Source organism: Pristiophorus japonicus, chromosome 9 (assembly GCF_044704955.1).
Source record: "Pristiophorus japonicus isolate sPriJap1 chromosome 9, sPriJap1.hap1, whole genome shotgun sequence".
Lineage (NCBI taxonomy): Eukaryota > Metazoa > Chordata > Chondrichthyes > Pristiophoridae > Pristiophorus > Pristiophorus japonicus.
The window spans coordinates 128,109,169-128,126,775 of record NC_091985.1 but is presented as its reverse complement, the minus strand read 5'-3'; the positions used below and the strand labels follow the sequence as shown (position 1 = coordinate 128,126,775).

At 55.4% G+C, this 17,607-nt stretch overlaps 1 protein-coding gene across 7 annotated transcripts in view; it reads right to left on the bottom strand.

Annotated features, from left to right (window-relative positions):
• The window catches only part of tasp1 (taspase, threonine aspartase, 1), a 174,854-nt gene that overhangs the window by 139,049 nt on the left and 18,198 nt on the right, over window positions 1-17,607 (bottom strand). For all 7 annotated transcript variants that reach the window (XM_070889833.1, XM_070889835.1, XM_070889834.1 and 4 more), the window contains one exon: window positions 16,427-16,547. In XM_070889833.1, the coding sequence (XP_070745934.1) occupies window positions 16,427-16,547 (121 nt within the window). The remainder of the gene's footprint in view (window positions 1-16,426; window positions 16,548-17,607) is intronic.

Genomic DNA, 17,607 nt, shown 5'->3' with positions numbered 1-17,607 from the left:
GCGCGCGGTGCGGGTGGGGGGGGGTCGACGGCCAGAGCGCTCAGCAGCGCGGCGGGCGGGCTGCGGGGGGTCGACGGCCAGAGCGCGCGCGGCGGGCGGGCTGCGGGGGGTCGACGGCCAGAGCGCGCGCGGGCGGGCTGCGGGGGGTCGACGGCCAGAGCGCGCGCGCGGGCTGGCTGCGGGGGGTCGACGGCCAGAGCGCGCGCGCGCGGGCTGGCGCGGGGGGTCGACGGCCAGAGCGCGCGCGCGCGGCTGGCTGCGGGGGTCGACGGCCAGAGCGCGCGCGCGCGGGCTGGCTGCGGGGGTCGACGGCCAGAGCGCGCGCGCGCGGCTGGCTGCGGGGGGTCGACGGCCAAGAGCGCGCGCGCGCGGGCTGGCTGCGGGGGGTCGACGGCCAGAGCGCGCGCGCGCGGGCTGGCTGCGGGGGTCGACGGCCAGAGCGCGCGCGCGCGGGCTGGCTGCGGGGGTCGACGGCCAGAGCGCGCGCGCGGGGCTGGCTGCGGGGGGGTCGACGGCCAGAGCGCGCGCGCGGCTGCGGGGGGTCGACGGCCAGAGCGCGCGCGCGCGGGCTGGCTGCGGGGGGTCGACGGCCAGAGCGCGCGCGCGCGGGCTGGCTGCGGGGGGTCGACGGCCAGAGCGCGCGCGCGCGGGCTGGCTGCGGGGGGTCGACGGCCAGAGCGCGCGCGCGGGCTGGCTGCGGGGGGTCGACGGCCAGAGCGCGCGCGCGCGGGCTGGCTGCGGGGGGTCGACGGCCAGAGCGCGCGCGCGCGGGCTGGCTGCGGGGGTCGACGGCCAGAGCGCGCGCGCGGGCTGGCTGCGGGGGGTCGACGGCCAGACGCGCGCGCGGGCTGGCTGCGGGGGGTCGACGGCCAGAGCGCGCGCGGGCTGGCTGCGGGGGGTCGACGGCCAGAGCGCGCGCGGGCTGGCTGCGGGGGGTCGACGGCCAGAGCGCGCGCGCGGGCTGGCTGCGGGGGGTCGACGGCCAGAGCGCGCGCGGGCTGGCTGCGGGGGTCGACGGCCAGAGCGCGCGCGCGGGCTGGCTGCGGGGGGTCGACGGCCAGAGCGCGCGCGGGCTGGCTGCGGGGGGTCGACGGCCAGAGCGCGCGCGCGGGCTGGCTGCGGGGGGTCGACGGCCAGAGCGCGCGCGCGGGCTGGCTGCGGGGGGTCGACGGCCAGAGCGCGCGCGGGCTGGCTGCGGGGGTCGACGGCCAGAGCGCGCGCGCGGGCTGGCTGCGGGGGGTCGACGGCCAGAGCGCGCGCGCGGGCTGGCTGCGGGGGGTCGACGGCCAGACGCGCGCGCGGGCTGGCTGCGGGGGGTCGACGGCCAGAGCGCGCGCGCGGGCTGGCTGCGGGGGGTCGACGGCCAGAGCGCGCGCGCGGGCTGGCTGCGGGGGGTCGACGGCCAGAGCGCGCGCGCGGGCTGGCTGCGGGGGGTCGACGGCCAGAGCGCGCGCGCGGGCTGGCTGCGGGGGGTCGACGGCCAGAGCGCGCGCGCGGGCTGGCTGCGGGGGGTCGACGGCCAGAGCGCGCGCGCGGGCTGGCTGCGGGGGGTCGACGGCCAGAGCGCGCGCGCGGGCTGGCTGCGGGGGGTCGACGGCCAGAGCGCGCGCGCGGGCTGGCTGCGGGGGGTCGACGGCCAGAGCGCGCGCGCGGGCTGGCTGCGGGGGGTCGACGGCCAGAGCGCGCGCGCGGGCTGGCTGCGGGGGGTCGACGGCCAGAGCGCGCGCGCGGGCTGGCTGCGGGGGGTCGACGGCCAGAGCGCGCGCGCGGGCTGGCTGCGGGGGGTCGACGGCCAGAGCGCGCGCGCGGGCTGGCTGCGGGGGGTCGACGGCCAGAGCGCGCGCGCGGGCTGGCTGCGGGGGGTCGACGGCCAGAGCGCGCGCGCGGGCTGGCTGCGGGGGGTCGACGGCCAGAGCGCGCGCGGGCTGGCTGCGGGGGGTCGACGGCCAGAGCGCGCGCGGCTGGCTGCGGGGGGTCGACGGCCAGAGCGCGCGCGGGCTGGCTGCGGGGGGTCGACGGCCAGAGCGCGCGCCGGGCTGGCTGCGGGGGGGTCGACGGCCAGAGCGCGCGCGGGCTGGCTGCGGGGGGTCGACGGCCAGAGCGCGCGCGGGCTGGCTGCGGGGGGTCGACGGCCAGAGCGCGCGCGGGCTGGCTGCGGGGGGTCGACGGCCAGAGCGCGCGCGGGCTGGCTGCGGGGGGTCGACGGCCAGAGCGCGCGCGGGCTGGCTGCGGGGGGTCGACGGCCAGAGCGCGCGCGGGCTGGCTGCGGGGGGTCGACGGCCAGAGCGCGCGCGGGCTGGCTGCGGGGGGTCGACGGCCAGAGCGCGCGCGGGCTGGCTGCGGGGGTCGACCGGCCAGAGCGCGCGCGGGCTGGCTGCGGGGGGTCGACGGCCAGAGCGCGCGCGGGCTGGCTGCGGGGGGTCGACGGCCAGAGCGCGCGGGCTGGCTGCGGGGGGTCGACGGCCAGAGCGCGCGCGGGCTGGCTGCGGGGGGTCGACGGCCAGAGCGCGCGCGGGCTGGCTGCGGGGGGTCGACGGCCAGAGCGCGCGCGGGCTGGCTGCGGGGGGTCGACGGCCAGAGCGCGCGCGGGCTGGCTGCGGGGGGTCGACGGCCAGAGCGCGCGGGCTGGCTGCGGGGGGTCGACGGCCAGAGCGCGCGCGGGCTGGCTGCGGGGGGTCGACGGCCAGAGCGCGCGCGGGCTGGCTGCGGGGGGTCGACGGCCAGAGCGCGCGCGGGCTGGCTGCGGGGGGTCGACGGCCAGAGCGCGCGCGGGCTGGCTGCGGGGGGTCGACGGCCAGAGCGCGCGCGGGCTGGCTGCGGGGGGTCGACGGCCAGAGCGCGCGCGGGCTGGCTGCGGGGGGTCGACGGCCAGAGCGCGCGCGGGCTGGCTGCGGGGGGTCGACGGCCAGAGCGCGCCGGGCTGGCTGCGGGGGGTCGACGGCCAGAGCGCGCGCGGGCTGGCTGCGGGGGGTCGACGGCCAGAGCGCGCGCGGGCTGGCTGCGGGGGGTCGACGGCCAGAGCGCGCGCGGGCTGGCTGCGGGGGGTCGACGGCCAGAGCGCGCGCGGGCTGGCTGCGGGGGGTCGACGGCCAGAGCGCGCGCGGGCTGGCTGCGGGGGGTCGACGGCCAGAGCGCGCGCGGGCTGGCTGCGGGGGGTCGACGGCCAGAGCGCGCGCGGGCTGGCTGCGGGGGGTCGACGGCCAGAGCGCGCGCGGGCTGGCTGCGGGGGGTCGACGGCCAGAGCGCGCGCGGGCTGGCTGCGGGGGGTCGACGGCCAGAGCGCGCGCGGGCTGGCTGCGGGGGGTCGACGGCCAGAGCGCGCGCGGGCTGGCTGCGGGGGTCGACGGCCAGAGCGCGCGCGGGCTGGCTGCGGGGGTCGACGGCCAGAGCGCGCGCGGGCTGGCTGCGGGGGGTCGACGGCCAGAGCGCGCGCGGGCTGGCTGCGGGGGGTCGACGGCCAGAGCGCGCGCGGGCTGGCTGCGGGGGGTCGACGGCCAGAGCGCGCGCGGGCTGGCTGCGGGGGGTCGACGGCCAGAGCGCGCGCGGGCTGGCTGCGGGGGGTCGACGGCCAGAGCGCGCGCGGGCTGGCTGCGGGGGGTCGACGGCCAGAGCGCGCGCGGGCTGGCTGCGGGGGGTCGACGGCCAGAGCGCGCGCGGGCTGGCTGCGGGGGGTCGACGGCCAGAGCGCGCGCGGGCTGGCTGCGGGGGGTCGACGGCCAGAGCGCGCGCGGGCTGGCTGCGGGGGGTCGACGGCCAGAGCGCGCGCGGGCTGGCTGCGGGGGGTCGACGGCCAGAGCGCGCGCGGGCTGGCTGCGGGGGGTCGACGGCCAGAGCGCGCGCGGGCTGGCTGCGGGGGGTCGACGGCCAGAGCGCGCGCGGGCTGGCTGCGGGGGGTCGACGGCCAGAGCGCGCGCGGGCTGGCTGCGGGGGGTCGACGGCCAGAGCGCGCGCGGGCTGGCTGCGGGGGGTCGACGGCCAGAGCCGCGCGCGGGCTGGCTGCGGGGGGTCGACGGCCAGAGCGCGCGCGCGGGCTGGCTGCGGGGGGTCGACGGCCAGAGCGCGCGCGCGGGCTGGCTGCGGGGGGTCGACGGCCAGAGCGCGCGCGCGGGCTGGCTGCGGGGGGTCGACGGCCAGAGCGCGCGCGCGGGCTGGCTGCGGGGGGTCGACGGCCAGAGCGCGCGCGCGGGCTGGCTGCGGGGGGTCGACGGCCAGAGCGCGCGCGCGGGCTGGCTGCGGGGGGTCGACGGCCAGAGCGCGCGCGCGGGCTGGCTGCGGGGGGTCGACGGCCAGAGCGCGCGCGCGGGCTGGCTGCGGGGGGTCGACGGCCAGAGCGCGCGCGGGCTGGCTGCGGGGGGTCGACGGCCAGAGCGTGACCGCATTCTTCCTGCATCGAACCTGTCCAATCCCGTCAGAATTTTATATGTTTCTTTGAGATCCCCTCTCATTCTTCTAAATTCCAGTGAATACAAGTCTAGTCGATCCAGTCTTTCTTCATAGGTCAGTCCTGCCATCCCAGAAATCAGTCTGGTGAACCGTCGCTGCACTCCCTCAATAGCAAGAATGTCCTTCCGCAAGATTAGGAGACCAAAACTGTACACAATATTCAAGGTATGGCCTCACCAAGGCCTTGTACAACTCCCCGTTCAGATACTCAAATCCCCCTCGCTATGAAGGGCAGCATGCCATTTGCTTTCTTAACTGCCTGCTGTATCTGCATGCCTACCTTCAATGACTGATTATACCATGACACCCAGGTCTCGTTGCACCTCCCCTTTACCTAATCTGTCACCATTCAGATAATAATCTGCCTTTCTGTTTTTGCCACCAAAGTGGATAACCTCACACTTAGCCACATTATACTGCATCTGCCATGCATTTGCCCATTCACCCAACCTGTCCAAGTCCACCTGCAGCCTCCTGGCATCCTCCTCGCAGCTCGCACTGCCACCCAGCTTCGTGTCATCTACAAACTTGGAGATATTACATTCAATTCCTTCGTCTAAATCATTAATGTATATTGTAAATAACTGAGGCCTCAGCACTGAACCCTGGCGGCACTCCACTAGTCATTGCCTGCCATTCTGAAAAGGACCCGTTTATTCCCACTCTTTGCTTTCTGCCAGCCAATCAGTTCTCTATCCACATCAATACTGTCATGTATCTTACATTATTATATATATAACTGTATCCTAACATGTTATACATGACTGTAATAAGATATGATAAGATGCCAGCATACCTTACCACCGAGGTGCACTTGCAAGAGACATGTATATAAAGACAGGTCTCAGGCAAGTGCAGCATTCCAGAGCTGTGAAATAAAGATGCAGGTCCAGAGTGACCTTGACTTCACGACATGCCTCGTGTGAATCTGTACTGAGGGGACAGGACTTTACAGTGGCGACGAGTTATGGGATTACAGAATCCACAGAATGGCGAACAACGGGTCAGATGAAATGCGGCAGACAATTGGGTGGCTCGAAAACATACGTTTAAATGAAGGATCTGTTGGCACCCGAGAAACCAGCAAGCAAGTCGTTTGAAGAATTGAGCACACTGGTAAGAGACCACCTGAAGCCAGCGAGCAGCCTGCACATGGCCAAACACAGGTTCTACAACTACAGACGCTGTGTGGGCCAGAGCATACCCGACTTCGTGGTGGAACTTCGGAGGTTGACTAGTTTATGTGAGTTCTCCGATGAACTGAGGAGAGAAATGCTGAGAGACTTTTTCATTGAAGGAATGGGCCACGCAGGCATATTCCGAAAGCTCATAGAGACCAAGAACCTGACCTTAGAGGCAGCAGCACTGGTTGCACAGACATTCTTGGTAGGGGAAGAAGAAACGAGGTTGATTTACAATGCAGGTATGACAACTAATGAAATATCGGAACAAGAAGTTCACAGCACTAAACAAGCTGCTAACCCCACACACAGACAAAACCGGGAGAACAGGCTCTCGACAGCAGGCAGAAGCCATCAAGGGCCACAGGAACGGCCGTTCTCACCTCATCAACCCACAATGCGATCAATCAACTACAAACTGAGAGAAGCTCAAGAGATCAGCCAGACGCAGCTCATTCTTTGGGAACACTTTAAACAATAGAACAGGTCTGTGCTGGAGGTGTGGGGGTGGGCACTCGTCAAGGGGATGTCGATTTCAGCAGGCTGTTTGCAGAAAGTGTGAATATACAGTGCATTTGGCCTGCATGTGCAAAAAAACGGCAGCTCGGCTGGTATACGAATCGGATGGGTCGGAAAGCGGACCAGAAGATGGTGGGGACAGTACCCGGGACACCGATGTACAGCGGGTCAACACGATCAATGGCCGCTGCTCCTACAACACGACGCCTCCTATAATGATGAGGGTCCTACTCAACGGGGTATCTGTCAACATGGAGCTGGATACGGGAGCGAGTGAATCTCTCATGGGCGCTCAACAATTTGAACAACTGTGGCCGCATAAAAGAGACAGACCAAAACTCAAAGGGCCGACACCACACTAAGGATCAATGCCAAAGAAATCGTACCAGTCCTCGGCAGCGCCATGCTCTGTCACACACAAAGGGACAGTGAACTGACTTCCCCTGTGGATTGTCCCGAGACCCCCAGCACTGCTGGGGAGAAGTTGGCTGGCAAAACTAAACTGGAAATGGGATGATGTCCATGCCATGTCATTAGAGCAACAGACCTCCTGCTCAACAGTTATAAAGCGATTTGAACATCTCTTTCAGCCATGTGTGGGCACTTTCAAAGGGGCCAAAGTCAAAATCTGCATCACATAGGATGCTCGACCGGTCCATCACAAGGCCAGAGCTGTACCCTATGTGATGAGGGAAAAGATTGAACACGAACTAGACAGGCTTCTGCGGGAAGGCATGATATCACCTGTGGAATTTAGCATAAACAGAGTCTCCCTACAGGACCAGTACCCGCTGCCCAGAGCGGAAGACTTATTTGCCACATTGGCTGGAGGCAAACTTTTCTCAAAATTAGACCTCACATCTGCGTATATGACGCAATAATTGACCGAGGAATCCAAGCTACTCACCACCATCAACACACATCGAGGCCTTTTCATGTACAATCGATGCCCATTCGGCATCAGGTCGGCAGCTGCCATATTCCAGCGCAACATGGAGAGTCTGCTCAAGTCCATTCCGGGGACGGTTGTATTTCAAGACGACATACTTATCACGGGCAGGGACACCGACTTCCATCTCCGTAATTTGGAGGAAGTACTAAAGTGGTTGGATCGGGTAGGCCTACGAGTCAAGAAATCCAAGTGCCTGTCTCTCACACCCGAGGTTGAATTTTTGGGCAGAAGAATTGCCGCTGATGGAATCCGCCAACAGGGTCCAAAACAGAAGCAATTCGCCTGGCACCCAGGCCCCGGAATGTCTCAGAACTGCGCGCCTTTCTCGGGCTACTCAATTACTTTGGGAACTTTATGCAGAACTTAAGTACGCTGCTGGAGCCTCTCCACGTGCTGCTCAGAAAGGGGTGCGAATGATTTTGGGGGGACGCCCAGGAACGCGCCTTCAATAAGGCACACAATCTTCTGTGTTCCAACAGTGTTTTGACTTTCTTTGACCCAGGTAAAAAGCTAGTTCTCACATGCGATGCGTCAGCGTATGGGGTCGGGTGCGTTTTGCAACATGTCAATAGTGCGGGCAAATTACAACCCATAGCTTATGCCTCCAGGTCATTTTCGCGGGCGGAGCGCGGGTACGGAATGGTAGAGAAGGAGGCGCCCGCATGCGTGTACGGTGTCAAAAAGATGCACCAATACCTTTTCGGGGCCAAGTTCACGTTAGAAACCGACCACAAGCCCCTCACGTCCCTCCTATCTGAGGGCAAGGCAATAAACACCAACGCCTCGGCGCGAATTCAACGGTGGGCACTCATGCTGGCGTCCTACGACTACACAATAAGGCACAGACAACTGTGCCGACGCGCTCAGCAGGCTAGCCCTGGCGACCACGGAAGGGTCTGACGAACAGGACTGTGAGATAGTCATGGCAATCAATGCCTTTGAGTCCACAGGTTCGCCCATGACGGCTCGTCAAATCAGAGCCTGGACAGCCAGCGACCCCACGTTATCTTTCGTAAAAAGATGTGTCCTAACCGGTGACTGGGCAGAGGCTCGCAATGCCTGCCCCGAGGAATTAAAAGCCTTTCACAGGCGCATGCAGGAGCTATCACTACAAGCAGACTACCTGATGTGGGGCAGCAGAGTAGTCATGCCTCTGCGAGGCAGAGAGGCATTTGTCCGGGAGCTCCACCGCGAGCACCCAGGGATTGTTCTCATGAAGGCCATAGCCAGATCCCACGTCTGGTGGCCTGGTATTGACGTGGACTTGGAGCTCTGCATCCGAAGGTGCACCATTTGTGCCCAACTCAGCAATGCCCCCAGGGAGGCTCCACTGAGCCCCTGGCCCAGGCCTACCAAACCGTGGTCGCGGGTGCACGTACACTATGCGGGCCCATTCATGGGCAAAATGTTCCTCGTAGTTGTAGATGCATTTTCAAAGTGGATCGAATGCACCATTTTAAACTCGAGCACAACCTCCACCACTGTGGAGAGCCTCGCAACCATGTTTGCAACGCACGGAATCCCTGACATAATTGGTCAGTGACAATGGTCCGTGCTTCACCAACGCAGAATTCCAAGACTTTATAATTGACCACGGCATAAATCACGTCAAGACGGCACCGTTCAAGCCGGCCTCCAACGGCCAGGCGGAGAGCGCAGTGCAAATCATTAAACAAGGCATGCTTAAAATCCAAGGTCCCACGCTGCAGGGTCGCCTGTCGCGACTGCTGCTGGCATACAGATCTCGTCCGCACTCACTAACAGAGATCCCCCGCGCAACTGTTGATGAAAAGGACTTTAAAAACAAGGCTCTCATTAATCCTCCCAGACATGCACAAAATCGTTGAGGCAAAGCGCCGTAAGCTGACTGAGTACCATGACAGAAATTCGAGGAGGAGATGAAATGAGATAGGGGACAAAGTGTTTGTACTAAACTATGGCAGGGGTCCCAAATGGCTTGCAGGGACAGTAACGGGCAAGGAAGGAAACAGGCTACTGGTAGTACAAATGGACAATGGCAAAACCTGCCGGAGGCATGTAGACCAAGTCAAAAGCAGATTTAACAACACTGCGGAACCAGAGGCAGACTACAATGTGGAACTCGCACCACACCTGGTGGACAGACAGAGGGAACAACCTGAGGAAAGGGCAATCCCAACAGACAGCCCAGGCGAGTCACCAACAATCATACCAATCGAAACAGACAGCCCAAGCGAGATACCAGCAACCACACCCAATTAAAAAGACACCAAAACAAACAACTGAACCACAACTCAGACGCTCCACGCGAGAGCGTAGACCACCTGAGAGACTGAACCTATAAAGACAATAAGACCTTGGGGGAGGTTGATGTCATGTATCTTACATTATTATATATAACTGTATCCTAACATGCTATACATGACTATAATAAGATATGACCTGTAACCACCAGCATACCTTACCACCAGGGGTGCACTTGCAAGAGACAGGTATATAAGGACAGGTCTCAGGCAAGTGCGGCATTCCAGAGCTGTGAAATAAAGGTGCAGGTCCAGAGTGACCTTGACTTCACTACATGCCTCGTGAGAATCTGTACTGAGGGGACAGGACTTTACAAATACTTTACCCCAATACCATGTGCCTTAATTTTTGCACACTAATCTCTTGTGTGGGACCTTGTCAAAAGCTTTTTGATAGTCCAAATACACCACATCCACTGGTTCTCCCTTATCCACTCGACTAGTTCCATCCTCAAAAAACTCCAGAAGATTTGTCAAGCATGATTTCCCTTTCATAAATCCATGCTCACTTGGACCGATCCTGTCACTGCTTTCCAAATGCGCTGCTTTTACATCTTTAATAATTGATTCTAGCATTTTCCCCACCACCGATGTCAGGCTAACCGGTCTATAATTACCTGTTTTCTCTCTCCCTCCTTTTTTTTTAAAAAAAGTGGGGTAACATTAGCTGCCCTCCAATCCATAGGAACTGAACCAGAGTCCATGGAATGTTGGAAAATGATCACCATATCATCTACTATTTCTAGGGCCACTTCTTTAAGTACTCTGGGATGCAGACTATCAGGCCCTGGGGATTTATCGGCCTTCAGTCCCTTCAATTTTCCTAACACTATTTCCTGACTAATAAGGATTTCCCTCAGTTCCCCCTTCTCGCTCGACCCTTGGTCCCCTAGTATTTTCGGGCGGTTATTCGTGTCTTCCTTAGTGAAGACAGAACCAAAGTATTTGGTCAATTGGTCTGCCATTTCCTTGTTCCCCATTATGAATTCACCTGATTCTGACTGCACGGGACCTACATTAGTCTTCACTAATCTTTTTCTCTTCACATATCTGTAGAAGCTTTTGCAGTCAGTTTTTATGTTCCCTGCAAGCTTACTCTCATACTCTATTTTCCCCCTTCCTAATTAAATCCTTAGTCCTCCTCTGCTGAATTCTAAATTTCTCCCAGTCCTCAGGTTTGCTGCTTTTTTTTAGTCAATTTATCTGCCTCTTCCTTGGATTTAACACTGTTCCTAATTTCCCTTGTTCGCCACAGTTGAGCCACCTTCCCTTTTTTATTCTCACACCACACCGGGATGTACAATTGTTGTAGTTCATCCAGATGATATTTAAATGTCTGCCATTGCCTATCCACCATCAACCCTTTAAGTATCATTCTCCAGTCTATCCTAGCCAATTTACATCTCAGACCATCGAAGTTTCCTTTCTTTAAGTGCAGTACCATATTGTCTGAATTAACTGTCACTTTCCATCTTAAATGACATATTATGGTCACTGTTCCCCAAGGGGCCTCCACACAAGATTGCTAATTAATCCTCTCTCATTACACAAGACCCAGTCTAGGATGGCCTGTTCTCTAGTTGGTTCCTCGACATATTGGTCTAGAAAACCATCCCTTATACACTCCAGGAAATTCTCCTCCACAGTATTGCTACTAGTTTGGTTAGCCCAATCAATATGCAGATTAAAATCACCCATGATAACTGCTGTACCCTTATTGCACGCGTCCCTACTTTCCTGTTTGATGCATCCCCAACCTCCCTACTACTGTTTGGTGGTCTGTACACAACTCCCACTAACGTTTTCTGCCCTTTGGTGTTTCGCAGCTCTACCCATATAGATTCCACATCATCCACGCTAATGTCCTTCCTTACTATTGCGTTAATCTCCTCTTCAACAATAACGCTACCCCACCTCCTTTTCCTTCCTGTCTGTCCTTCCTGAATATTGAATACCCCTGGATGTTGAGTTCCCAGCCTTGGTTACCTTGGAGCCATGTCTCAGTAATCCCAATTACATCATATCCGTTAACAGCTATCTGCGCAGTCAATTCATCCACCTTATTACGAACGCTCCTCGCATTGAGACTCAGAGCCTTCAGGATTGTTTTATTAACACTCTTCGTCTTTTTAGATTTATGTTGTAATGTGGCCTTTTTTGATATTTCTGCCCACCACCCTTGCTTTTCTCCTTACCTTTTGCTTCTGCCCGCTTTTTACTTCCCGCTGCTTCCCTGCATAGATTCCCATCCCCCTGCGTTTAGTTTGCATTTACATAGCACCTTTCACGACCTCAGAACGTCCCAAAGTACTTCAGAGCAAATGAAAAACTTTTGAAGTGTTATAATGTAGGGAACGCGACAGCCATTTTGTGCACAGCAAGCTGCCACAATAGCAAGGTGATAATGACCAGATAATGTGTTTTTAGTGATGTTGGCGGAGGGATAAATGTTGGCCAGGACACTGGGGAGAACTCCCCTGTTCTTCAAATAGTGCCATGGGATCTTTTACATCCACCTGGGAGGGCAGTCAGAGCCTTGGTTTGACATCTCATCCAAAAGACAGCATCGCCAACAGTGCAGCACTCTCTCATTACTACATTGGGAATGTCAGCTTAGATTATGGGCTCAGGTTTCCAGAGTGGGACTTGAATCCACAACCTTCTGTCTTAGAGGTGAGTTTGCTACAAACTGAGCTGCTGCTGATAAAGATGGAAAGATGACACGCCAAATTCTACACTTCGTTTTTACCAATAGGAGTAGAGAGGTAACGTTAAATGGTAAGTTGAAGAGGTGGCAGTGAATATGGGTCGGAGACTTTATATGGAAGGAAAGGGTTAAGGAAGACAGGCAGGTCGTGTTCTCAAGTGAACAAACATCTGGAGGGAAATGCAGAGGAGGGCTGATTGTTGATCAGAGAAAAGGCAAGTTGAGATGGAGATTGAAATTATCATGGATGAGGAGTCACTCACTGCAGATGCTGAGCGAAGAACGGATAGAGGGTATCTCCGGGAGAAACTCAGGATGGGGCTTGGGGGTGGTGGGAGAGAACAAGGAGGTAAGCGGGTGGAACAAGGTGAAGTGCCTGACGGAGGACTATGTGTCAGAAGAGAAGGGGGGGCGGGGAGAGGTGTAATTTTGGTGATAACGGCCACATCACCACCATGGAAGTTTGTACACGGTAGGTGGACGAAAGCATAGCCAGGCAATTGGCTTCAGCAAGGGGTCACCACCATGGGTGTAGACAATGAGGTCCTTGTTCTCAAGTGAACAAACAATCTAAAGGGAAATGCATTGAGGTGTACTGAATGTTGATCCAGCGATGGAGACGGAGAAGGTAGAAGTGGGTAGAGTGAGCTGGACAGGGAGAAGCTTTGTGAGCAGCCCTCAGCAGACGTGAAGGACAACACCCGAGAAGGATGGAGCATTTGGGGTTTATGCTCCTAAGGAGGTCGCAATGAGTGCCTCAATAGATACTTTGGAGAATGCCGAGAGGCACAGAGGGTGGCTATGAACTTATCCAAAGAGAACACAGGCCTGTGACAGTTGCAGGGACGTAGGAAAGCAGAAGTTTGGGGTAGGGATGGGTGGTGGTGGCTGGCGGGGGGGGAAAGAGAAAAAGTGCCAGAGAGGGGAGAAAATAAGAGTGGCATTGCTGGTTGACAGAAATTGGGGGAGACAAGAGAGGGGTCCAGAGAAAAAACAGATAGAAGTAATGGGCTCAGGTCCATAGCAGCATCCAAAATGCAGGGATTGGACACATGCAATTCGGGTTACATAAGCATGGAAGAGATTAGGCGAGACATGACCGAATTATAAACAGAAGACAAGGAGGAGACAGTATGAGAGAATCCAAAGTTAAAGTCTGATGTACAGTGGTGGGATGAAGCTGACTTGTCGACAGGTTGGAGTCAGTTTGGAGCAGCAACAATCCAATGTCCATGTTCAGAGACAGTTGTGGAGAGGAACTGAATTCAGGATCTGTTTGAGGAGCAGATTATCAGTGGGTGCATTGCTGGAGGTTGTCGAGTACAAACAAAGGCCACAGTGAAGTGGAGAGTCTACTATGATCAAGCAAAGGTTGATCCAGGTATCCAGCAAGGCGTGTAATGTCTTCAGGTGTTAGCAATGTGCACAGTAGATCCAATATACCAGCAGGAGTGAGAAGATAGGAGAAGGTGAAAGGTAACTCAACAGGTTCAGTGCAGGCAAGGGAGTTCATCCAAGGAACAGCTGTCAGGAGGCAAGGAGCAACAAGATCAGAACCTGCAGTAGGAGCTTCAAGGCTATCCAACGAATGGTGGCAGAGGAACTCTGAAGGAGGCGTGGAGTCAGTGGCCATGGGAAGGTAACAAAAAGCAGCAGAGCAAAGATCCTTCAGCAGCAAGGGCGCACAGTCCATAGCCAGATGGAAACCAGCAGGAACAAATTAATGCAAATTCAGCATAGAGTGAAAAATTCCAAGCAGACGGGCCGAAAACCGAGTCCACAAAGAAGCAGACTAGGTATTGAAAGAGATGCACTGCAACAGAAATTCCAGTGTCAACAGAAATTTATGACAAAAGTGGAGATCACAAGCCCAGAAACCAGGAGAGAAATGGACTTTGGCCCAGAAGATGGGTTTATGTCCAGAAACACAAAGCAAAAAAGTAAAGCTGAGAAGCCAGGAATGCATTGAAGGTACAATCCTGAAGCCCACCTCAGCAGATAGCAGTTGAAGAGGGGTATGGGCACTGTCATCATCATCATAGGCAGTCCCTCGAAGAGAGGATGACTTGCTTCCATGTCAAAAAGGGATGAGTTCACAAGTGTTTCAATGAAGGACCTAATATTCCAGATCCCGAACTAAATCTTGAAGGGTGGAAGATGCCCGTGCATGGATTTTTTTTAACGTGCGGTGGCCGTTGCACACCAGCCACCACACGGGCTTGACAGAGCTAGGTCTTGGTCTAGTGGCAAGGATTACCCAAGACGACTGGAGACCAGCTGTGCTGCACGGACCTACCGCACACACATATCGCAGTGTGGGTTGGCCCATGCTGCCCCTGGGCCCTCACTTCTTGAGCCCCAAACTCACGCCTCTCCTGGGCCACGGTCACTTCCATTTACACGCTCTTGCTGCTCCTTCGCCCCTCCTGCTGTGCCTGCCCGCACTGCAATCATCGATCTGGCTTCACAGCTGTCGCCCTCCTGCAGCAGCACGCGCCGCTCCCTGAAATGGTATGCCACCGCACGTAGCTACCTCGAATGGCCCCGGCCTGCTGATGATCTTGCAGGCCGGGACCACGCCGATTGGGCACTGTAGGCTAAAACAGGTCACCTTAAACTTGTACAGTGCGAGGACAAAGATAAAAACGTAGCCTGGAAAATGCCACATCAAGCAATATTGAACGGAACATTGACTTTTTGCACTGGATGATGGGCCTAATCTTAACACGCACAGGATAAATTAAGAATTTAAACTTTTTGAATACACAAATATTCTTGCCAGATTGTTTATGAAGTATCCCTAAATGTGTGGTTCTATAACATTATGTAATACAGTTCCTTTAAATTGAAGAGGAAAAAGCTAAATGAAAGTCAAAGTAGAAAAGTCACCCAATCCCGATGGGATGCATCCTAGGTTAGTGAGGGAAACAAAGGTGGAAGTTGCAGAGGTTCTGGCCACAATCTTCTAATCCGGGGGGGGGGGGGTGGGGGGGGCTGATTTCAGAGGACTGTAAATTGCACCTCTGTTCAAAAAAAAAAAGGGAGGGATAAATCCAGCAATTACAGGCCAGTCAGTGGAAGAGAAACTTTTAGAGTCAACAATCTGGGACAAAATGAATTGGCACTTGGAAAATATGGAATAATAAATGAAAGGCAGCGATTTAAAAAAAAAAGGAAAATCATGTTTGATTAACTTGAATGAGCTCTTTGATGAAGTAACAGAAAGGGTTGATGAGGGTAATGCAGTTGATGTGCATATGGACTTTCAAAAGGGACAGTGGTGCCATGGACACAAAATTAGTTAAGGGACAGAAAAGAGAGAGTCGTGGTGAATGGCTGTTTTGGAGAGAACTATACAGTGGTGTTCCCCAGAGGCTGATATGACGACTATTGCTCTTTTTAATATATATTAATGACCTGGACTTGGGTACACAGGGTAAAATTTCATAGTTTGCAGATGACAAAACTCAGAAATGCATTAAAAACAGTGAGCAGGATAGTAACAAGACTTCAGGAGGACATAGATTGGTGAAATTTAACACAGAAGTGTGAAGTGATACATTTTTAGTAAGAAGAATGGGGCGAGGCAATATAAACTAAATGGTACAATTTTAAAAGGGGTGCAGGAACATGGAGACCCAGAGGTGTACGTACACAAATCTTAGAAGGTGACAGGACAAGTTGAGAAGACTGTTAAAAATCATGTGATCTTTGGCTTTATTAATAGAGGCAGAGAGTGCAAAAGCAATAAGTTATGCTCGACCTTTATAAAACACTGATTAAAGTAAATAAGGAGAAACTGTTTCCAGTAGCAGAAGGGTCAGTAACCAGAGGACATTAAGGTGATTGGCAAAAGAACCAGAGGTGACACGAGGAAACTTCTTTTTATGCAGCAAATGGTTACATACGATCTGGAATGCAGTGTCTGAAAAGGTGGTGGAAACAGATTCAATAGTAACATTCAAAATGAAATTTGACAAATACTTTAAAAAGATTTATTGTGCTATGGGGAAAGAGCAGGGGAGTGGGACTAATTGGATAGCTCTTTCAAAGAGCTGACTGAATGGCCTCCTTCTGTGCTGTATCATTCTATGATTCTATGAAATCAAAAAAAAATTAAAGTAATAACTTTATTCTGAGTTTCTTTGCCCTTTAAAATATACCATGTACAATGTATGGATGTTACTGACTTGAATTACATTTGCTCAATAACTAAAAGTTATCCAGCAATCTGACCAAATGAGGGAAATTTATTAATAGGAGGGGAATTGTTTCTCTTAGTTCCTTTACATACTTTACTAAAATTACACAACCTCATTTGTATTCATCAAAATGTACATACCCCTGAGTGCTCCAACAGCTCCAAAATTCAAGGACTTTCCATCCATTGTACTGGCATCACATTCTATATCCCCTGATAGATTTAGATTGGATCCCATCCCTGCATTGGTGAAAGGAGAGTCCTGAAATGGAAAATTGTTGGAAATAAAAGCAATGCACCCTTCTTTTGTATCTTGCACAGAATTCTACATATTTAGTTCGGAAATAAACTATGCTCATTTTTTTTCTCTTCTGCACACTTAGAGCCGTGAAATTCAGAAGGCCTGAATCCAAATTTTAGGAAAGGAGATAGCCACATCCAACTTCTTGTTTCCAAAACTATTACTGGAATTCTTCGTATGACACAAAGTTACACCAACTTTGACAGATTAACTGGCAATACAGTATAAAAAGCAAACAGAAGTTCTTGGGTGAATGTGTGCTCATAAGAAAGAATGTCAGCTCTGGAGAATGGAATATTTCTCCAGCACTGGGGAATGGAATAGTTCTCCAGGTTTTATTATCTAGTGCAGTGCTGCTAATAGACTCCAACAGTATGGGGTGGGGAAATAAGAGATATTTAAGCCAATATACTGCAATACTTTGTACTGTCTTATTTTAGTCCTGAAAATTATGAGTTTTAATGTAAGCTTCATTGCTAGTTTTATTGGATTTTCGATTATTGGATTTTATTTACAGTCGTAAAGAAATGCAATCCTAATTTTGGTTTCGTCTACTGTTTGCAAATTCTAGTCATATTTTAGGGATCCCATAGGATCAGGTCAGTATTTGAGTGTAGCAATATTGCAGCCCTCTCCCTCCTCCAACACAGAACATTTTGAAGAAACACTACTTTAGTATACTAATGTGTTGTCCCATAAAATGGTAGAACAAAGGTTCCCTTCAGAAAAGTCCCAATTTCTGCTAAGCTTATCAGGCAACTGCTCAGTGAAGCCTAGGTCTTTCACAGTAGGAGGGCAGAGGTTTGTTTTTAAATAAAATGAACAGCAACTTCCACAAAACCACATGCAAATGACACCCTTAGAGCGTTAGACTACTGACTTTTCATAGAAATTTACAACACAAAAGGAGGCCATTCAAGCCATCATGCCAGCCTTACAGTATAGTTTTTCTCATTCTTTGAATGCACTTGAACTGCCAAGTAAAAATAAATAGAACACTATCCAAACAAAGAAGTCAAAA